We start from the raw sequence: 23,368 nt of genomic DNA, 5'->3' as shown, positions 1-23,368 counted from the left end.
CGCGTTATTTTTGTGTAATTAATTAATCTTAATTAACGCGTTAAAGTCCCGGCCCTAATATATATATATATATATATATATATATATATATATATACAGATTAGGAACAGAACCAGAGAAGGTGCGTTCGTAAAGCATTTTAAATAATATCTGTCTATTAAATGTGCTATGCATATAAACTTGCCTTACCTAATTTTTTTATTTAGCGGAAAAGTTAGCGAAAAATGTAAACTATTTCTTTAATAATTTGTCAGTCATTGTGTTCAGCTTTTGAATGAAAATGCCAGTGCAGTAGATCAGAATGTAAAAAATCCCTACGAAAGCAAATTTGTGTGAACCTAGAGAGGCTGAAACCACATTGCTCTCCTACAGTAACTATCCCATTACAAAGTGAAATCCTGCTTCGTAAACAAACTCGACTACTCGTGTTTTCCTGCATGACATTAACCTGGCTAAAGGACACAAATGACTTTATTGCCCTCTGGCTCGCTCTCTGGTGACTCCTGGCTAACCCAATCTCCATCATTGCACCTGGATCCAGTTCTGCTTGAGCCTGGGCCACAATCCATCATGCAGTATTTAGCTCCAGCTCGTGAAATATTCAACACAGACAAGAAAGAAACAGTAACAGTAGCACAATCGTGAGGGTTGAATGCAACTGATTATTTTTTCATTTACTCGTACTGTACCTTCACTCCAAAGCCACTTCACAACCGTTTATCTAAAGCTGTTTATTTCGCACACTTATACAGCCTCATTTATACATGTATCAGTACTGTAGTTCTGAGCATCTCATGCTTTAATCTGTACTAATCACGTTAAGGATCTTTTTGATGTAATAAAAATCAAACATGGAAAACATCCTCCAATCTTTATATCTCTGATCTTTTTTGGCAACCTGAAAATGGCAGATACATGAATTATAAACAGCCTACAGTTTATTTATTTTTTGTACAGTGGTAATTGATTTGTTTACTGAAAATAACATGTCCTAAGTTTAAGAATTATACTGAATGGCTGATTCTTGGGAACAAAATTTTTTGTTGACACTGTGAGACTTCAGTGTGTAGGACTTTAACACCTGAAGCAAGGTGTGACTCAGGGTGTGAATGATGGGAGGTAAAAAGAGGGAGAAAATATGTTACTATCAACATTTTTTATAAGGAACACTTCAGCAACTTTTTTATGTGGATGTTAGGAGAGCTAGATGGAAGATAAAGCAAGATTTAGACAAGACTTTCAATAATGCAAAGCTTTCACTTTATTACAAATTATTATAAATTATTAATATATTTCAACTGGCTGATAGACATCAAAATACAATTTAATTTGCATCAAACTAAAGTAATTACTTAAAAAAAAAAACGGGTATTATTTATTGATTGGGTGAAACCCAGAATGCACCAAGCCAGTCATCTGTCCCTATAAGATACTGAATTCACATAACATATAGTGTTATATATTGCTGTAAAAATCACAAGCCATGTTGGAAATTTTTGATAACTGCCCTGATAAATAGGACTTCATAGATTTATGTTTTCCTTTTTGGATGTCACTGAACATATGGCTTCCCAGGACCCACTGTCATCTTTCATTGCATTCTTCCTCTGGATACCCACATGTTTTTAATCCAACATGGACACCCACACTCCTATAGAAACATACGCACATATATATGCTTAGTACTCCTACACACAATGAGTTTGTTACATCATCCCTAATCCCAGATACACACTTCTTTATCCATGTAATCACTTCTGTACAGACACCCCCCCACACATATACACATATACTGGACAATATATGTGACCCAGTCTGTGACAACCCAGCTAAAGTCACACAAAATCATCTCATATCAGAGTCCGGCAAGGGTCCATTTTGGAGACCCGCTCCCGCCCATACCCGCAAAGTTTAGCACCAGATCCGACCCGTCACCCGTGATAATATCAAAATTAAATCTGCACCCGCCCAAACCCATTAATATTTGGCCCGTTACCCAACCCGCACAAGCATAAATCACACATGCTAAAATCACTCCAATTAAAGTGCTTTATTTTTTATCTCGTACCTTTCTCAACATCACAACAGCGTCATGAATGGGCTAATAAAACAGGCTAAAGTGTGCTTTGTTTTGCGCGTTTCAAGTAGCCTGCCATCGGCACCTAAATAGGCTATGGAACCTGATAACTATACACAAATAGACCTATTGATGAAAAAAAATAAGAAAAAATCCAACCTACCTACTCAACCCCTGCTGTGCTCCTACAAGTCTCATCTCGAAATGCTTTCTAAGAGAAGACGTTTCCAGTTTCCGGCTATCAACGGCAAAACTTTATACAACTTCTGCAACGCTCATTTCAACTAGGCTACGAGAAGCATCAAAAAAGGTCACGCACTATCGCAGTGGTGGTGACGTGATGGGTCAAATGTCATATGTTGTGCGTGTAATTACCATTACACGCACAACATATGACATTTGCAGGGAACTACACTGTGACCAAAATGGTCGCATATGCGACCTTTTGAACTGCCGTTGCGACCCTAATTTTTAATGGGTCGCAAATGTGCTACCTAATGTTTTAGACAATATGCTATGATTTACTATGAGCATTTATTAAAACAGAAATGTGGATTTTAAGAATACGTTTTATAACGTGCTAACATGTTGACTTCATTTTGCGTGAAAGCACGTCGTGTCTCTCCCTATGAGTGTGCATCCCCGTTGCAGGACTCTGTCTCATATGATGTAAATAACATTCTGAAAAAAACTGTATATCCTTGATGTTTTTAATATTGACTAATATTGAGTAAGGTCATGTCAAAGATTAAAATCAACATGAAATCAAACTTCATCATCAACTCAAATTTCATCATTAGATTATGAGACTTCAGCCTTGATTTCACAGACAGGGTCACATACAGTATCTTATATAATAACAGTAATATACTGATAATATTTGACTGGTGTTTAAACCACAGCATTTTAAATTGCCCAAGTACCTTATAAATAAAACTGTCTATATTCCCTTTTTTTTTTCAGAAACCTGGGGAAGTCCGGCCTGAGAGTCTCATGTCTTGGATTAGGTAAGTCCTGTATAATAAAGGTTTATGGTATCTGCTACAACAGTTGCTGCTGTAGTGATTTCCATTTCAAGAGAAAATTGATCTTACAGCTAGCTGAGATCATATCCATAGGATTTTCTGATCTCTTTGGCAGGGCATTAAAGATAATCTGTGTTATCTGTAGCTTCTGTAGCTTAAGGCTTTGCTCAACAGTGCTTTTGGTGGAAAACTAATAATCATTTAAACTTTGACTGATTCCTCGCAGGAACATGGGTGACGTTTGGAGGACAGATTCCAGACGAGGTATGATGCATTTGAACATCGCCCTTTCCTGTATTGGCTTACATGTTCTTACACAGATGTTTACAGTCCATATGAAACAAGTTCACAATTACCATTACCAAATAAAATATGATATTTAAAGAGAAATAATCTTGGTTCCTTAATGCTCTTTGGCATGAAATAATTTTTTATAACTATCATTCACTCGAAATTTACCTTAGCGTACAGCTGACTTGACATGTAGAGTATAACAATGTACAGTATTGGGTTTAATAATTCAATATTGAATGACGGTCCCCTCCTCTCTTTCCATCATCTTGTGACAGATGGCTGAGCAGCTGATGACTCTGGCATACGAGAACGGGATCAATCTGTTCGACACGGCCGAGGTCTACGCTGCAGGAAAGTGAGTGAGCCAAAATGCGCACACATGCCGCCCCATCCACATACAGGCGTAGTATTGCCAAGTGTTGAAATATGCTCTTTTTGTTTGACCCTATTAGATAAATATTTGACATGTTTGATATTGCTTTCTATTGGAAGCATTATTTTTACGGTTACCCATGTTGTAGTTGTCGAGGAGAGATGTGATATTGTCTCTCTATTGTCAGTAAATGGTTAATAGAAGTCAGGCTTACGATTTTTGCCTGAAAGTAAAACATTCTTATAAAAGGCAAACTGTGCTTTAGAGTATCTAGAGACACTCTGTAGCATAAATGGTATAATGTGGTGCTAGTGATGCCTGGGTCATGTATTCATTTTTTAGGAAATGCATTAGGGCTGCACGATTCTTGCTAAAATGTGAGTCACGATTTTTCTCCATGGGAAATGGGATTACAATTCTCTCACACGATTCTCTTTTTTTTTCAACTTAAGAAAAAATGTGCTACACAGGACTTTCAGTTATAATAAAGTTCTGGACTTAAAAGTTTATTTTTCTTATTTTTTCTTATGATCAGCCCCTAAGAGTAGTAACTTAAAATCTATACACTGTTAAACATTAAAGGAACACACCCAGATTTTGGGAATTTAGCTTATTCACCGTATCCCCCAGAGTTAGATAAGTCCATACATACCTTTCTCATCTCCGTGCGTGCTGTAACTCTGTCTGACGCAGCCCCCGCTAGCTTAGCTTAGCACAAAGACTAGAAGTAAATGGCTCCAGCTAGCATACTGCTCTTAATAAGTGACAAAATAACACAAACATTTTCCTATTTATGTGTTGTGATTTGTATAGTCACAGCGTGTACAAATAACAAGGTCATATGAGACACAGCTATCTTTTAACAGTATACATACTGGGAACTATATTCTCTGAAGACGAAGCACTGCTACTTGGGCGGAGTGATTTGCACAACTCTGACCGAACTCTCTCCTCCTCACCAGGGGCTTCTCGGGTGCTGTGAGCAAATCACTCCGCCCAGTATCAGTGCTTCGTCTTCAGAGAATATAGTTCCCAGTATGTATACTGTTAAAAGATAGCTGTGTCTCATATCACCTTGTTATTTGTACACGCTGTGACTATACAAATCACAACACATAAATAGGAAAATGTTTGTGTTATTTTGTCACTTATTAAGAGCAGTATGCTAGCTGGAGCCATTTACTTCTAGTCTTTGTGCTAAGCTAAGCTAAGCTAGCGGGGGCTGCGTCAGACAGTGTTACAGCACGCACGAAGATGAGAAAGGTATGTATAGACTTATCTAACTCTGGGGGATACGGTGAATAAGCTAAATTCCCAAATTCTGGGCGTGTTCCTTTAAAAACTAGGAAAACGAACCTTAAAACTTTAAAAACACTAAACCTTTGAAACATTAAATGATCAAAATTGTATGGCTTCAGGGAGGAACGTGGCATGTTACAATGTTTCCCCCACGCTAAAAACCCTTTCTTATGGGGAACTTGCGGCAGTGATAAAGAGGTTTTTCCTTGCCTTTTTTAACAAATATTATTGCCTCGTCACTCTCACCAGGATTTTCCAAAATTTCTCTTTTGTGTGAAAATTGCCAGATTAATGGATTGGGATAAAAACATTGTTGGGGCTTTTTAGAGCAACCGTCACACTGTAACTAATTATCATATTTATTTTATGACAAATAACAAATACTTTAACTTCTGACACACACCAGCCTCGATTTTGCAGATATTCATTTCCAATTTGAGAGATTTGTGACAGTAATGCATCTGCAAATATCTCACGTTGTTCCCTGCAGGGCTGTGTATGCAATTTTTGTGTTCGGAGCAAAGAAGTCACCTGACACATGATGTTTCACAAATAAGCAGTGTAAATTACTGTCATTGGTTTAGAGCTGGATGTGGGCATCATAGAAATGTTGGCATTGATAGAGGTGAGATGAGTGGGAGGGAATGTGAGTGGGAATGTCGGTTTTATTTATCCAGCAGAATCTACTGGTGCGGTCAATGCCATGCGCCGCTGCTAAAACCCGTGGGCCGTAACGGGACAAATACCACTGTGTAAATATGCGCTGTATTTGCAGGTCTGAGCATTTTGTCATTTTTGTCCTAAAACAAAGGCACGTGAGTGCGCTCATCAACTCCTGTTACCATCCGTTCTGCAATTCTCACTCACACACATTAACAAACTAAAACACAGGCTGAATCGCCCCCGCGCACGTCTGTCTCTGTTTGACACACAGCGCTTGTATGCATATTCACATGGTCTCATGGAGGTGCACTTATCACATCTTCTAAGAGGACATTTTAAAGTTTTAATATACGCTGTTTGAATAAGGACTGGAGGATACAAACCTGTCGGTTTCTATCATTTAACAGTGCCCTGTTTCCAGACAGTTTACCTTGAAATGTTAAATTAAGTTTTTTGTAGCTTGCATTGTTTATTGTAATTAATATACTGCTTTCTCTTTGCCTGTTCCCATTGTAAAGGATTTATCACGTACCTGTACTGTGTAGGCTCAAACATGTGTCATGTCTGTTACAGAGCCGGCGCCAGTTCATAACTAACAGGGGGGCACTCGGCTTCCAACAGGGGGCACGCAATAGCAACAATAACTTGCAAAAACAAGACATTAAAACAACAAATACAGCAAACACACACTCATACAACTAGTACAGACTGTCAGCTCATTTCCCGTATAAAGTGCAAAAGACCACAAACTATGCGCAAAACTATTGAACTTCGACCGCGGCGTGAGCGCAAGCTGCGCTCGCGCTTGGCTCGACGCAACAACAAACCGCCCTCGCGCGCCGCAAGCCATTGAAATGAATGGGTTTTATAGCGCAGGGCACACCGCGTCCTAGCTTTAAAAAAGCTGCTTTACCATAATCACGTCATAATGCTGTTAACGGTCTATAGCCACACTTCACATTTAAGCTTACGTAATTTAAAACAACGCTAACTTACCTTTAAAATAGCTGAAGCAGGGTTTCAGGGGTTGTAAAAGGTAGTAAAAGGTAGTAAATTAAATTATGCCAAATTAAGGCCAGTAAAAAGTAGTAAAAAGTAGTAAGCGTCATCTGACGAGGTAGTAAATTTTCGATTGCCTTTTGTAATGTTATGATGCCTGGAAATTAGTTCAAATCACCTGCATATCTGGGCAAATAATCAAAGATCTTTCATCTCTGGGATGTGATCAAAGCCTGGAGTGGAGCCGAATCACGTTCCTCTCTCCGCTGTAAGCGTTCTGTAATCACTACGGACCGGATCCTCTTCGGGTTTTCTGACTGTATCACGTCAAGCTGAGGTAAAAGTTTATTTTAGCTAGCATGGTCAAACTTATAATGCAGAAAGGCTCCGATGTTTTGAAGATCGATAAAGGTGTAAAAGGCTTAGCGAAATGATGAAGATTGGCAGACCTTTCAGTTCGTGGGCTAAGAAAACCAAACAGGTAATTGCGTGTCTTTACACAGTATGACTAACGTAAAGGGTCCTGTATTTTGGGGGTAAATGATTTCTCACGTTACTGATCATCCGCGGCACGCTTTTTAATGCTATGCTGATATAGCCAGTGGCTGGTACAACGGGTTTGTTTAACTCGTGGGTAAACTTCATGTGGCGCCACAACAACCAAAAGGCAGATGACATCCAAATCCCTTGAGAGCGATTGACGAGGAATCATAAGAGGAGACTGCTTCCGAAATGCTCTCGCGGGACTTTGATGTCATCCACCTGTCGGTTCTTGCAGTTGCATTTGCGTGTGGTCAAAAACGTAACATTTGTACATATATTTAAGCACAGCCGTTTAAAAATAAGCGATTTTAAGCCATTCAAACACAAACAACAGTGCGTCCGCTGTTTCTGTGTCGCAGGAGGGCTCACGCTAGCCGCGCATTAGTTTCTCATTGAGCTTGTGTTGTAACGTACGTATTTTTGCCGCTTTATTGGCCTTAAATAACACATATGCCTCAAAAATCCCGTCTTTGCAAACATCCTCATATAAACACGACCATTTAGGTCTTAGAAAGTAAACAGCAGAAACATTGCGCATAAAATAGCACATCAGCGCTGCCTCTATTGTAACATAAAAATTTGTTGATAAAGGTACAGTCATTCAATTAACAACTGTCACTATGGTTACAGACATCCTTCTACATGAGTTTGACTCAAGTTACTCGTTCAGGGTTTATATTCATACATAACATTACTGTATTAGAGCTGTGACTGTAAGCTGTTGTGTGAACAGAACAGACCCTGGATTATTCGTTTATGTGTACTGAATAATATGATATGAAAAGTTGTATTTGTTCACATTAGTAAATGCATTATGTAACATGAACAAACAATGAAAAAATAGAGTATATAAGCATTAATGAATTCTTGTTTATGTCATTACAGTAATTGATGGTAGTTCATGGTGCATTCACTAATGTTAACAGTTTCAACTTTGATAAAGATGTAAGACGGGTGAGACGCGGCAATACATCCAATCAGAGAAACTGGTCTATTTTAATTAAAGAAAACATATATCAACTATATTTTCCTCATTTGATTACATTACAAGTCATGAAACATTCAATGTTTAATTTATTTTAATTATTCTTGATATATATTAAAGTAATAAAAAACTTTGTAGGGGGGGCACAACAATCTGTTCGGGGGGGCACTGCCCGTGAATGCCCCCCCTTGACACCGGCCCTGGTCTGTTAGGGTTAGGGTGGCGTTATGGCCTTAAAGGCGGAGTCCACGATCAGAAAAACGCTTTGGAAAAGGAGACGGGCCGACTAACAAAACACACTTATAGCCAATCAGCAGTAAGGAGCGTGTCTACTAACCGACATCCTTGCCGGGTTGCGTATGTGTGGGGTGGGTCTATCAACAGAAGGTCAAGATTCTATTGGGGTAGAGGCGTGTTTGTTTAGGTGATTTCAAATATCAACATTGGCTTTCAAACATCGTGGACTCCGCCTTTAAGATACTTGAGTTGAATTATAGTGCAGCAGTTAATTGAGTTGACTGCTGTACAGTCTGTACTTATATCGCTCCAAGCCCGAGCACGCTTTCGTCATTGGGATGCGATTGTTTTGAAGAAAACAGGAAGTAAAGTGCTCTCTTAACACTGGAACCCACCATAATGTTAAGTCTGTAGCTGCGTTTACATGGACATTTGTAATCCGTTTAAATGATCAATCTGAATAAAAATGCTCCATGTAAACACCTCAATCGGACTAAAAAGTGCCAATCTGATTAAAAATCTAATCCGCTTGTTAGGGGTGGTTTATACCGTTTGTAATCCGCTCAAAATGACATGTATACACTTGATCGGATGGATAACTGAAACTGGGAGGCTCTGCGCATGTGCCATCTTTTCTTTTTTTAATGGCGGTTCGCAAACGCACTGAAAGGTGCATTTCCGCCACCTACAGGACGGGAGTGTGGAGCATATTCACAGGTGCAATGACGTAGAATTGCCGTAATGACATGTGATGCAAATAACTCGAGTTTGTTTTGCTGAAGGAAGTCACAAGAAGTGATTGTCTTGTTAATCTTGTTCCTATTATCCGTCCAATTCCCCATAAAGTGATACAAGACAGCATTGTCCGGTCAGTCCATGATTTATTCTCTGATCCACAAACGCGTGTGTTTGGACTCGCTCTCGCGAACGGTCCCTGCAGCACCGCGTGAAGTAAAATACGCTTTTTGGGTACACGCGAATGGGTGTTTTTGCTGCTGCTTTATAATCAGTGAGGCACAAAGCAAATCTTGAAACAGCGTGAAACTATATTTGTGCAATGTGCGCATGTCAAATGATCAAATCTGATGTAAATCTTGTGTCATATAAACACACACATCAATCCGATCACATTATTAAGTGTTCATGTAAACGCTATGATAGGATTATTAATCGGAAGGATTTTAATCCGATGAAGGCAAAATGTGTCCATGTAAACGTAGCTTGTGTTTTTTATTTGGAGTCGTTTGGGGTGCAATGACACACAGCCCTCTCACATGCCTATCATTCGCCATATTGCTTAGTAGAACTATCGCTTGTGCCGCTGAGACATTGGGTAAAACGCTAATATTTTGCTTAAGGGTAAAAACGCAAAAGTCTGCTCACAGTGGCTCTCGTCGTGTACGCGTTTACGTCACAGGCATGCGCAAGTTGGACCTTGAAGTTGCCATAGCAGCTCTAATAAATATATAAGAGTCTTTCCAGCAGTTGTACAAAATATTCACAGCTAGTATTGCTGATCAGAGAAGGCGCATTAATTACCTCCAACAAATTGTTGATACGCCAATTCGTCTGAAGCAAACCAAACGGCTTTGGACGAGACCTGGGAGAAGAGATGGTTGTACGCAGGCGAACGGACTTGGTGTTGTTGTGTGTCAGTGATTCACATTGCCACCTAGCCGCCTGGAGTGCATACTACATCGAATATCACACACTTTTGCGTCACCATATGCATGCAGACCCCCCCCCCCCAAAACGCTCATATAAACGCGGAATAAAATTAATAATGCAATGCCACTTTTGCGTTATTTCTTCAGATCGTTTCCATGTAAACGTAGCCTTAGTCTCACAGCTGTTACTGACACACGCCTGAATATACAAGCCCCTTTATTTAGACCAGTGGTGCCCAAACATTTTCCTACCAAGGGCCAAGAATCAAACCAGGTCGAGGGCAGTGGGCCGAAAGTAAATGTTGCTGTGTTATAATAAACTTAAAGTTGCCCTGATTTTCTTAATTTATCATTTTCTAATATTTAAAAAAAATAATAATAATAATAATAAAATAATTACTCTGTTTATGCATAACTAATGCAGTTTTATTTTCAGAGGTACTGTTAAAAATGTCCTTTTGTCTGTGTGCCACTGCCTCAACCTTTCCATTATTAGCCGAGTTTTGTGACACATGCTATACACCTTTAAGTATGCATATACATAAAAAATCACTTTAATTCCTTGCATTTAATTTCAATTTACATTTTTGTAATCTACAAATAAAACAAAAAAAATAAATTTAAAGGTCATTGCAGGTCAACTTTGCCTAGTTTGGGCACCTCTGATTTAGACTAAGGGGACGTTTACATAACATTTTTAACCAGAAATTGGAAAGTTTGTGGTTTGGCTGTTCATTTACACGACAGTGGCGTTTTGGGGTCCTAAAGATGCAAACTTTTGAATGCCGGTTTCAAAGTGCACGTTTTTGATAACGACACCTTGTCGTCTCAATATAAACTATGAAACCGAATCTGTGATAATTGTGACGTCATGCACTTGAAAATTCAGTCTGTAGGCATGCGCGAAGTATAACCAAAACAACGGGGGGAGGAGGCTACAGGACTGTGTTTGTTGGAAAACCGTTAATAAACTTATTATCAGCACAAAGTTTATAAAATCTTGCCGCTTTATACTTTTAGTTATAATAATGTTTTTTTACAAAGTAACATCACCATCTACTGGCTTGGCACATGAAATACTGTGTATTTAGTAGTCTTAGTGGATCCTTGTAAACGTGGATCTTTTTGACCGCATTGTTGTGTGTACATAAAATTTGTTTAAAAATGCAAATGAAATCCTTTTAATTTTTACTACATCGTTGTTGCCTAAATACTGTCTGACTGACATGTACCAATAACAGTTTAACATGATGTTTAGTGACATATATCTGTACAAAATACTTACAAGATAAGAAATATATACAGTATAATATGACATTGCCTGATTTTTTTCTCAGAAAATGAGAGTTTAAAAGTTCAGCACGTTGCTAGAGTCAGTCAATTTTTTATTTGACATGAATATATTGTAGCATGTGGCTGTCATAAGGGAGCCAATTTCTTCTTTTCTTTTTTTTTAATGGTCTGTTGGTTGCCTGTTGTGTTGGCTGTAGATGTCAATAAGATGACGGATTAGTCCGATAAGCATCTGTTTCCTGTTGCAGGGCAGAGCTAGTGCTGGGCAACATCATCAAGAAGAAAGGATGGAGGTATGTTCATTAAAGTCTTTCATTTCCTTTCAGCCTTCTCTTTTCTTATCATCATGTGGCTCGGAGATTATTGCAGTTGTCCTACGGCACACCTCACAGCAAAAATATGAAATATTGATGCACTGGCTTGTAGACGTCCCATCTAGATAATAAAATATGAAACGGTGACATGTATGTTTGCTGTGTAATAGATAGCCCTGATAACTTGTGTGTAGAAAGTAATGCGATCGGAAAGAGTGACATGTTTAATTAAATCCTGAATTGTTTTTTAAATCAGAGCTTGGTCGCGTCTTTTTTTTCTCCGGATAATGAAATGCAAAGTAACCACATGAGATCTAAGTGTTTGTCACTTAGTTATCCTGCTAGTCAGATTGCATCAATATTAGGGTACCCAAGCCTTTATCACTGGGGAACACACATCTTTTCAGCCTGATCACATGAAATTTCGTACGAATTTTACGAGTTGGCTAATTCGTATTAATTTGTACGAAGTAAATTGTATAAAAACGTCTGATTATCAAAAACACCACAAGAAAGCGAATTGTACACAAATGTACTGGTCGTACAGATTCATACGCCATTTGTAAAATACGTATGAATTCAGTCGTGTACGCATGTGTGTCCGTTCCTTTGAGATAAAATTGTTTCCCCAAGCTGTTTTTTTTAAACGTAATCATTTTTATGAACATGTGACCTCATTTGAGATAATTTTTCCTCTTGTTCATTGCAGGCGCTCCAGTTTAGTCATTACAACAAAAATATTTTGGGGTGGAAAGTATGTATTTTTATGATATATTTAGATATTTCTCTGTCTATCTGAATCTGAAGTCTATATGGTTTTGATGTCAAGCTATTATAAAGTAATATTTTTGTACTATAACTTAGTAAATATACTTGTATGATGAAACTGTAAATGTTGCTGTGTTTTAGAGCAGAGACAGAGAGAGGACTTTCTAGAAAACACATTATAGAAGGTGAGTAAGCCATTACTAGCACTGTACTTGATATCAATGTGCGTTCACACCAGATGCGGAAGAGGCGGCAAAACGCGCTATTTGCACGTAGTTGGACGCTTGAACGTTTTGAGTTTGCTTCATTTGCGTGTGAAATTCTAGTCATTCGAGACAATTGGCGTCATGGGATGGGCTTATATAGCTCAAATTGATTAAACTTACCAGATTGTTCGACCTCCTCACTCACTTTCTTTCAAGATCCTTTTAATTCATGTAAAAGTACGAAGATGTCTCGTCTAGCGATGATGATTGTCCTCCATTGTTGTATTGTTTTCTGCATGTGCTCGCTTCCTATAATCACGTCTCTGCAAGACCAAGCTCCTGATTGGGTAACGTGGTGCGAAAATCCACCATAGTTCAGATTTTCAACTCAATTTTATTATGCGGCAACGCCCAATTCGCGCTGAAACCGCCATTCGCGCTGCACCTTTCGCCCATCCCGCGCTATTCGCGCTGAGCTTACTGCGCCACAGGATGCTTATCTGCGTCTTTGCATTGACTTAACATGTAAATCACTTGCTCTTGCCGCCTCTGCCGCAAAAAAAAAACACTTAATCCAGAGTGATTTGGTTTTTAAAATCCCACAGATCAAGATTAAGTTGCGTGTTTTAAATGTGTATTGAATTAAATTCATCTACAGGTTTAAAGGCATCATTGGAAAGATTGCAGTTAGAATATGTGGACGTAGTTTTTGCAAACAGACCGGACCCCAACACACCCATGGAAGGTAAGTGTGATGTTACACATGGTAAATCTTAAAAAATACAATAGTATTGAATGGATTGGTCCTCCAAAATGAAAATGTTGTAGTTTATTAACCCTTATCAGTCCCTGAGTTTTTGGAAACACAGCGCAAAATCATGAAAATGCTGTGTTATTTTGCGATCCTACATTATTTTGCCATGAAATAAATTATCACAAAAATGAAAAAGGTCTCATAATTTTTTATATAAAATGATATAACATTTTATCATGATACAGAGTAGACAACTGGATGAACATTTATTTTACTAATGCACATAAACAATCTCTCTCTCTCCAGTACGCTGCACCCCATTAACAGCAACCCCGCGCCCCACAATTAACTTTTTTTAAAGCTAGTATTATGCATTATTTTCATGTGGAAAAAAATAAAAAAGTTGCAAAATGACTGCCTTAGGGGCGGTTTACATTTCGTGTCTAAAACCGCACGGAAAACGCGACCCTCCTGTCACATGACCTGCGTTCACTTGCGGCATTCTGAAAAGTTACGATGTTTTTAACTCAATGCGGTGCGGATGCGCCTGGAAAAAATTATCGCGCCGCACCACGTGAGCGCTACGACCACGTCGCATCCATTATGAGCAAGCATACCGCGTGCCTACATTTGAAATAACTAACTTGAGCGCGCAAAAGACGCGAAATGTGAATCACCCCTTACAGGCCTGGATTGGCCATTGGGAGGACCGGGAGTATTCCCGGTGGGCTGGTCTGTTTTTCGGCCACGAGGACCGGTGTTGTCATGCCACCGGGTTGAAGGTTGCTGTCCCTAGGCACTCAAAATATTATCCAGCCCCACTCACGTAATTTGCGGGTGGGAGTTGTCCCCTCTGCTTTATGCCCAAAATTTTGTCCCGAGTCCCGACCACTTATTGGAAAAATTAGGGTCCATTAACATCTAAAACGCAGGATGCGCCGTTTTCTTCTGCTTTTCAAAGCGCTCGCTTGAGGTTTGTTTCAGACACGTCTACATTTCAGTGCGCTTTCCAGGCATCAAGAATTAAAATAAACTTAAAAGGCGTGAATTGATACGAATGTCTAAGGCATAAAACTCCAGGGATGAAAAAGAGTCCCACTCTGGCCGTGCTGCCTTATATTTTTTAAAACACATAAAGACTTTCTTTCATTGAACACATGTTGCTTTCTACGGAGCACTACTGTGTTTGTAACTTTAGTAACAAGATCTTTTCCTCTGGCCTTTTCTCAATTGCAAGCCTGAATTAAATCAAGACAAAGGTTTTCGAGTGAGGGGTGACTGCTCTTTAAAAATCAGGGCAGAAATGTTATTTGATCTCCTTTTTTTAGTCTAACTGCCCTTTGGAAAGTTCACAGTTCAATAGTGGAAACAAAAACAGCTCGGGGCTGGTAACCATCTGCTCTTCTTGTCATTAAAAAGCCCATCACCTTGAATCTCTAGACAGAACTCATATACTCAAACATGGGTATTGGCAAAAGTAGATAATGACTATTCCTCTTAAGACGGACATTTTGACAGCGCTGTTTATTAGGGATGGATCCTTCACTTCCTCCCCTCATATGAGGCTTGTTTTCCTAAGCTGAGATTCATATTGATCTGAAGCAATGGTTTATTTTGTGTCACATATATTGATCCCCTGCTTGTTCCAGAAGCGATTTGTCATGTAAACTTCTCTTCCCTGCATTCATCTAGCTTATTTGTTTTGACCTCTTTCTAAACTGAATCGTTCTGCTGGTACCATGAGGTTATGAACGATGTGTTAAATATAATTGGCAGAGACGGTGCGGGCGATGACCCATGTGATCAATCAGGGAATGGCGATGTACTGGGGCACATCACGCTGGAGTCCAATGGAAATAATGGTAAGACTAGTGTTTCTTCTTAACTTGTACTCTGTAATTAACATATCATCTGTATGCACCACAAACTCTGCGTTTGTTCCTGAACATTCCTTTAAATCTCTGTATGAATCTAAAGATGACGTTACGTGAGGTCACGCTGGCGCGTCACAGGACCCGAGGAAGACAAGAAGTTGTTTAAAAGTGCATTTTTTTCTTGCAAAAATAACAATCGTTTCGCTAGATAAGACCCTTATGCCTCGTTTGGGATTGTTTAGAGTCCTTTGAAACTGCATTTTTAAACTGCATTAAAACTGTCAAGTGTTGGGGTCCATTAAAGTCCATTAAAATTAGAAAAATCCTGAAATGTTTTCCTCAAAAAACATAATTTCTTCTCGACTGAACAAAGAAAGAAATTAACATTTTGGATTACAAAATTTTGGATTACACTGCTTTTAGATGGTGTGAGTAAATTATCTGGATTTGCTTTTTAAGAAAATGGACTAATCCTTTAAAGAGCACTTTACTTTTCTTTGTGTTCTGTGATGCAGATCATAACTCATTTCTTAATGTTATGCTTGTTGAGGCATAAACTGCTTTTAAGAGCTCAGCTTTCTTTTCATCCGCTGCTTTGCAGGAGTGACTTTTTTAAGGAAGGCGTATTCTGTTCTTTGGTAGCATTTTTATTTTTTCAATTTTATTGTATCAAAATATTATGTGCAAAATATTGTCCTATTCTAACAAATCATTCATCAACTGAAAGCTTATTTATTCAACTTGATGTATGAATCTCAATTTAAATAACTGGACAGTCAGCAAGATTTTGAGTTTTTACATGCATATTTAACTCTTTCCCCGCCAGCGTTTTAAAAAAAAGTTGCCAGCCAGCGCCAGCATTTTTCATGATTTTCACAAAAGTTTAAAGCCTTCCAGAAAATGTTCTTCTTTAAATATATAAACAAACAATATATCAGATGAAAGAACAGACCCTCTGCTTTCAAAAAAAAAAACCCTGTTTCATCCTACCTTGTAATCATCTCTCAAACATGGGTAGATTTCTTCAAAAACACAAATTTTTGAGCAAAAAGCTGAGATAAATCCATTTTTGTGAAGGACTTTTGATAGAGGGCAGATGCAGAGCGATCTTTAAAACACGTGAGGCGCTACTTCCGGGTTGTATAAGTTGCGGAAGTGCGCCACCTGGTGGATAATAGCGGTATTGCGGAAAGACGGAAAATCTCGTCATTGGCGGGGAAAGAGTTAATTTATATGCAATATTTTTAAAGCTAAATGTAGTGAGTGGGTTTTTGGTTTTTAATGCATTTTACACATTTATAAGACTCAATCTTAACACTTGATCTTTGGTCTTGGTCAAGTTGGACTGGACTAAAACACTGCCATCAAATGTCCCTTTTCAGTAGTGGTGTGACGGATTGCAGTTGATCGACCCACGGTTCGGCTCCCATGCGTTTTGGTGATTAATATGCAAATTTAAATAGGGAAAGTTTATCGTTTGAATGTGTTTCAAAGGCTTGCAAATGTTAACATTCAAGTGATTTTAAACAATTTAACCACAAAAAGGCGCTAAAGAGACCAGCTTTCTGTATGTACAGATGCTCATGCGTTTGAATGTGTCCAGTCCAGCTCCAATCAGACGTGATCATCCTTTAAAGATCAGCAGATTCAGAACTCTTGATGAAACTTTAGAGAGAGTTGCGATACTGTGTCTCATACTGTTGTCGATTAAAATACATTTGGCAAATAAAGCAATGAAAAACAATGTAATGTTTTTATATGGGGCAACTGTTTATGCTGCACCGTTTGGAATACACGGAGAGACGCATTTCAAAAAGCAAGCAAACATAAAATCTTTCTGTTCTTGACAGGGCACATACAAACAAAATTATCTCAAAAAATGCCACAGTATTCTTTATCTAATACAAACATTTGTTTATGTCTTAAGTTTATGTATAGATTAGGCAGAAACCAGTCCGTGCTTTTCTTAAAGAGACAGTAACCTCCATTAACCTACTTAAGACGAAGAAAAAATCACTTCTGTAGCTTTAAAAATAATAATTATATTTAATTTATACAATAAAGACAGTGTCATGATTCATTTGGATGGACTACCGAATGCTAATTTTAGACCTTAATTAATGTGCAACTTTGTTCTTTTTTGTAAATGTTTGTAATTTCTTTATTTGTTCTTATTAGATTTTTCCCATCCCCCTTTTTTTTTGCTGATCCGAAAATGATCCGATCCGTGCTTTAAAAAACGGAAAGCGATCCGCACCATGAGTTTTGTCATCCGTCACACCCCTACTTTTCAGGATATATAGAATAGCAAATTTCACATCAAAAGTATAACAATATAAAGATACAATGAACGCTATCGTTGGGATCACTGTCGAACTACTGACAGCCAATCAAATCTATTCGAATTTAAAGTGCTTATGTATTTGAAATGACAGACGACAGGGTAGAGAAACTCATCATCGAGGTCCATAACATAAAATTAACTCGGGTGCCCAGCGCAGTTGCAGTAAAATTGACTACATCATTTTTACTACATGATTTTATTTCACTGACTACATCAATGGATAATAGATAGATTGGACAAACTAGATTTACTGTTAAGAGATTTTATGTCCATCCATCTTCCCCATTTTCTTTTCTTTTTTTATGTTATTTTATATTACTTATTTATTTTTCTTGTATGTATACTGTAATATGCAAAATCCAAAAAATAAAAAATAACGTTATCGTCTGGTGGTGTGAGCACTAATATAGTTCACGCTATAGTTAATGTTATAGGCCCTTTTCTCCAAAGTCATCTTAACTGTACGTGTATGTTTTCCAGGAAGCATATTCTGTGGCCCGGCAATTTAATCAGATTCCACCGATCTGCGAGCAGTCGGAGTATCACATGTTCCAGCGAGAGAAAGTGGAGGTCCAGTTGCCCGAGCTCTTTCATAAGATCGGTAAGCGACACTACTATCTTAGTTTACTTACGGTTCACACGAGCGTATCTTCTAACACGACGTGATGCTGACTTGTCCTCAGGTGTTGGTGCCATGACTTGGTCCCCGCTGGCCTGTGGAATAATCTCAGGGAAGTACGACAGCGGGGTGCCTCCGTACTCTCGCGCCTCCTTGAAGGTAACGCATGACCTTCTCTGTGTCCTTTCTTTTCCTGCTTTCCTTAGTGACCTCATACGTGGTTCCCTTTGTGTCTCTGCTGTTCTAATGCGGATGTGTTCCATGTCTTCCAGGTTCTAGCTTTGGGTGTTCTCCTGTAGATGTGTTTGTCTGTGATAGATGGCATGAATCCACACGCCTAATCTTCAACATGTTTTTTATCTTTGTGTTGTCGTGTGAATACGTTTCTCTGTCGTAACTCTGAGGAGGATTGACACTTGTATCAACATGCACACTAAGACACGTACACAATAAGCATCAACACGCGTTGTGAGCTGTGTGTATTGGCGTAGTCGCATGTTTCAGTCCCTTTGATGTCGTTGTGATCCATCATCATCCTCCTCCTCCTCCTCCTCCTTCTGTAGTCTTGTGTCACGCTGTCATTGTTCCTGACCTCTTGTTACCTTTGTGTAACGTGCGTGTGGATTGACACTCGACTATAACAGAACCGTGCTGATGGTCTGAGCAGTGATGGGTCGCTGTGGTTTGCAGACCTATGAGTGTTTAGATCATCAGACCACATCGGTCCTTTTCCACTGTTATTAAACCGGACCTAAAACTGGACTATTTATCCTGGTCTAGCACACACACAAACATTTATTTTGCTAATGATTCAAATTTATCATGCATTCCCATTTTTTCATCATATTGATCTCGTTTACTTATTTAAAATTTTGTGCATGATTTATTGTCATCAAAATGTAATCGATTAACCTACTTTCTTAAAATTTCTGCGCAGTAATGCTAAATCAATCCAAACCTTTATGTTTGTGTGTGTGTATGAGGTCTCCTCACGCCCTAAAGTTCCTCGAGCAGACGTTCGAGCTTTTGGGTGGACAGAGTCACGTGTTTAAAAACAGGCCCTCGGTCACACAGGTGCTGTTGGGTGTGACATGTCCGAGCGCATGTGTGTGTGCCGTATGTGTCTGTGCTATGTGTGCACCGCTGTGGGCTCGGGCTCCTGTTTTTGAGCAGGTGTGCTGTGTTGTTAACAGGGCTACCAGTGGTTGAAGGACAAGATCTTGAGCGAGGAGGGCCGACGCCAGCGGGCGAAGCTGAAAGAGCTGCAGGCAATCGCTGAGCGGCTGGGCTGCACGCTGCCGCAGCTGGCCATCGGTACGCTTGACCCAAAGACACACTGCCGCTCTCTCTCTTTCTGTCTGTCTGTCCGTCCGTCCTGCACCTCGCTCATACTCTCCTCACCCTTCCTCATCTTCATCTTCCTCAGACCACCGAATTGGAAACGCCAGGCCGTCTGCGATTAGTTTGTGGAGAACTTTAATAGAAGACCGTTCTTCCCAGCATCAAGTATAATTTTAAGTGTTAAGTATAATAGTTAAACGTCTTATACGTATAGCGTTTCACTGTAATCGATGTGATATTTGAGATGGGTTGCGTCGTATGATACTTTAAAGAGATAATGCCGTGTAACGTTTCAAAGAAATGTCTGTGAGATGAAGAAAGCATGCTTGAGATGGTTTGATTTAAGTGTGTGCTCTTAATGTCCAAGTAATCGAATCTTAAGACTGGATACTTGAGAGCTCGCGATCACCACACGCACCATTATAAAAAAATTTAGCATCAATTCAAAAACAGCTTCACACCGTGTCTCAAAACAGTAAATAATACTGTAAAATGGTTATTTTCAGCTTACACTCGTGTATCATTGTGGCAAGTTGCAATGTTGCTCAGCAACTGTTCGACATGTTTGCCTCACAACAACGTCTAAAAACAAGCTTCTGTGTATTTATACTTTTGTTTAAGTATCATCCTAGCACGTATATATCTCCCACTGCACTATCATCGTATTACCGTTTGACATACGGTCATAATTCAGATCAGTATTGTTTCTCGAAATCCCTCATCTTCGCCAGCTATCAGTAAAGCCATAAACTGACAACACGTCCTCCGTGATTCATTGACTGCAGGATGCATAGGAATAAAAATCTTGACAGGATTTCAATCCCAAGAGAATCACAGCCCTCTTTTTCACCTGGCCTTTAATGCACTCGTACATTACATTTCACACCTCATTACTGGGTTGCCAGCCCCTCCCAAACTCAGCATCCCTTTGCCTCCACACTGGCACATCCAATCGATTTACAGACAGTATACAGCCACCACTGCTCATTTAGATGACTGGCAACATATTTAAAAATAGGGCTGCGGGTCAGATTGTCTGTGAAGGGTAATGCATGCAGATTTAAACGAGTTTATTTAAGTAAAGCAATACAGCGATCCATTACAATAAAGATACAGTAAAGTGCTACGATTTTGTAATGCTACGATTACCGGGTTACTGTAAAAGCTAAAATGTCTGCGCTTCTGTTACCTCCCCAGAAAAGGGGAAGATTTTCTCATCCCTGAAGTCTTTGTTAAAGCTTTAACATGACTTCTCTATACTGTATGTGCTTTTAGTGTGTGTGTGTGTGTGTGTGTGTGTGTGTTCAGACAAAGCAATCTGTTAGTGACAAATCCACTATTGTAGTCTGATGTACCCAGATCCGGATTAATTAAAGACATCGTTTGCTTTGCTTAAATCATGTTTAAATGATTCACACACACACACAATCACATACAGTAAATGCACAAAACAGTTAATGCCAGCGCCAGAGATGGCACACACGCTCTTATACCCACATGAACTCCCAGCAGGGATTCAAACCCCACAGAGTTTCCGTCCTGTCTGTGTGTGGCGGTGGTGTTGCATGGACCGTGTTAAGGGAGCAGCGGCGGTCGGCATGGCTCCTCTTCACCTCCTCTGTGCTCCTGCAGATAACGCTCCTCTTCCTGACAAATAAGAGCACAGCTTTGAATTTGAGTGCTGGTGCTGGGAGCCATGGTAACAGAGCGGTCTGATAACTGCTGTGTGTTTGTGGGATGCTTCAGTGTGTGTGTGTGTAGGAGTAGGCTTCTTTTGTATATACAGTATATATGTATATGTCTATTAGGGCTGTCAAACAATTTTACAAATATTTAATTGTGATGAAGCTGTTCACACATTCAGTTCTGAGAAAATTATGGTTTATGTGCATTTATGATGTTTGGCAGTTTATATAGCATGCTTAAAAATCACCTGTAATATTAATCACATGTATAAAGATGTATCTGTAATAATACAGTGTAAGTGATATTTCATCGCTTTTTCCTTAAACTACGCTATACAAAAATGCAAGTCCCTTATATGTCCCTTGGGGTCAAAATGACCCCTAGCCACTTTTCTTTAGTAAAACAATGGTTCCATTCATCGCAGATTTTGTGACTTTTCTACTTATCTGTCAATATTCGTATTAAAAAATTGGCTTGATTCGGTCGTTCTGAGGATTCTGATTTTTTTTTACAAAAGAGGCCCTTGGGGGTCAAAATGACCCCAATTGAAAATGAATGGGAAATGCAAAAAAAATGTTATATTTGTCAAAAAAATCCATGCATACAGATTAAATCTGAAAATTTCAACACAGAAAAGAAGGCCTGGTACTAGAGCACAAACACAATATAGAAAAGACATCACACACAAACACACACAAATGTATTACTGCCACAGAGAGCATTTTTTATAGAATTTGGCAAAAAAAGCCACAGATGCAAAACAAAGATGTAAAGTGGTGTGCTCTAATGCTCAAACAGGTGCGTGCACACACAGACACACACAACGACACAGTAACACTGTAACAGTTACACATAACGACACAGACACACACATAAAGACCAAGTCACACACTAATGGCCGTTTCACACGGTATGCAGCAAGCGGCAAAATAGCCGCGCAGCTTCAGCTTTTCCTTTGTATTGGAAGCGTTTTGTGCAGCATTTGGTGCAAATGTGTTTATCTTCAACGGCGCCTGCCATGAAGCATCATGTCCGGAGAAGGGACAGAATTTTGGTTGCACGAGCAAGGCGTGTTGACCACTTCAATTCACCTCTGTAACCGCCCTTGTTTTGCCGCTTTCCGCACGTCTCCTATTGACAAAGAACTAAACACTCGCGGTTGTCGCGTACCTTGTGAAACGGGCTTAACGCACACCGAACTCAGTCACACACATAAAGACACAGACATGCACAGAAAGACAAAGTCACACACAAACACGCACACACACACTTACATTCAGTCAAATTTTTGTTGCATTTTTGTAAAAAGACATTTCAAAATGCATCAAAAAATCTACTATTTGAAATAATATTTATTTTTAATGTCCTTTCTAATGTTTATATATACATACATTCACAAAACGTATCACTAAAGTAGTGATGTGAGCAGTTGGCCACATCCAGTGAAATGAATGGGTCTCTATGGCCCACTGGTGGTCAAAATTAACTCTGTCCGAACCTGTACTTTTTTAATGTTGTTTTTTAACCAGCAGATGGCCGAATTCAACACATAACATTTAGATCAATATCTGAAAACAATTTAAATCAGATTTAGATTATAACTTATGTACATTTTTCATAAAAATGTGTATGCTGATGTAGTTGATGAATTTAGGGGTAAACAGCAGTGATGCACGGGTCGATGTATAAACAACCCACACCCAACGTTTTCAACTAACTCGCCCGCAACAAGGACCGCAAATTTTTTAAAAATAAATATTGTACCCTACCCGCTCCCTGGCCCGCATTTTTTTTAAGTAGTAATTAAAATAGTTAATTGGCATCTTTATTTCAAATGACCCGACCGCGACACGAATATCATTAAAAATACTCGTAACCGCGGTTGACCTCAGGCACCCACTCATTTTGGATCAACAAGCGCATCCCTGGTAAACAGGTACAAAAGTACCGAATATCTACCAAAACACAGCATTAAAGTAAACAAAAAACTTATACATTTGTATTATT

The 23,368-nt window shown here is 39.1% G+C and overlaps 1 protein-coding gene across 9 annotated transcripts in view; it reads left to right on the top strand.

Annotated features, from left to right (window-relative positions):
- kcnab2a (potassium voltage-gated channel subfamily A regulatory beta subunit 2a) overlaps positions 1 to 23,368 on the top strand; it is a 143,487-nt gene that overhangs the window by 112,009 nt on the left and 8,110 nt on the right. For 8 of the 9 annotated variants that reach the window (XM_055183171.2, XM_055183169.2, XM_055183170.2 and 5 more), the window contains 11 exons: positions 3,041 to 3,084; positions 3,329 to 3,366; positions 3,672 to 3,751; positions 11,704 to 11,748; positions 12,479 to 12,523; positions 12,679 to 12,722; positions 13,402 to 13,488; positions 15,274 to 15,359; positions 18,196 to 18,316; positions 18,399 to 18,493; positions 19,528 to 19,648. In XM_055183171.2, the coding sequence (XP_055039146.2) occupies positions 3,041 to 3,084; positions 3,329 to 3,366; positions 3,672 to 3,751; positions 11,704 to 11,748; positions 12,479 to 12,523; positions 12,679 to 12,722; positions 13,402 to 13,488; positions 15,274 to 15,359; positions 18,196 to 18,316; positions 18,399 to 18,493; positions 19,528 to 19,648 (806 nt within the window). Of the gene's footprint in view, positions 1 to 3,040; positions 3,085 to 3,328; positions 3,367 to 3,671; positions 3,752 to 11,703; positions 11,749 to 12,478; positions 12,524 to 12,678; positions 12,723 to 13,401; positions 13,489 to 15,273; positions 15,360 to 18,195; positions 18,317 to 18,398; positions 18,494 to 19,527; positions 19,649 to 19,760; positions 21,375 to 23,368 lie in introns of all 9 variants that reach the window. The other variant, XR_008638519.2, reaches the window with a different exon arrangement.

The sequence above is a fragment of the Misgurnus anguillicaudatus genome, chromosome 14 (genome assembly GCF_027580225.2).
Source record: "Misgurnus anguillicaudatus chromosome 14, ASM2758022v2, whole genome shotgun sequence".
Lineage (NCBI taxonomy): Eukaryota > Metazoa > Chordata > Actinopteri > Cypriniformes > Cobitidae > Misgurnus > Misgurnus anguillicaudatus.
This window is presented reverse-complemented; position numbering and strand designations above follow the sequence as displayed.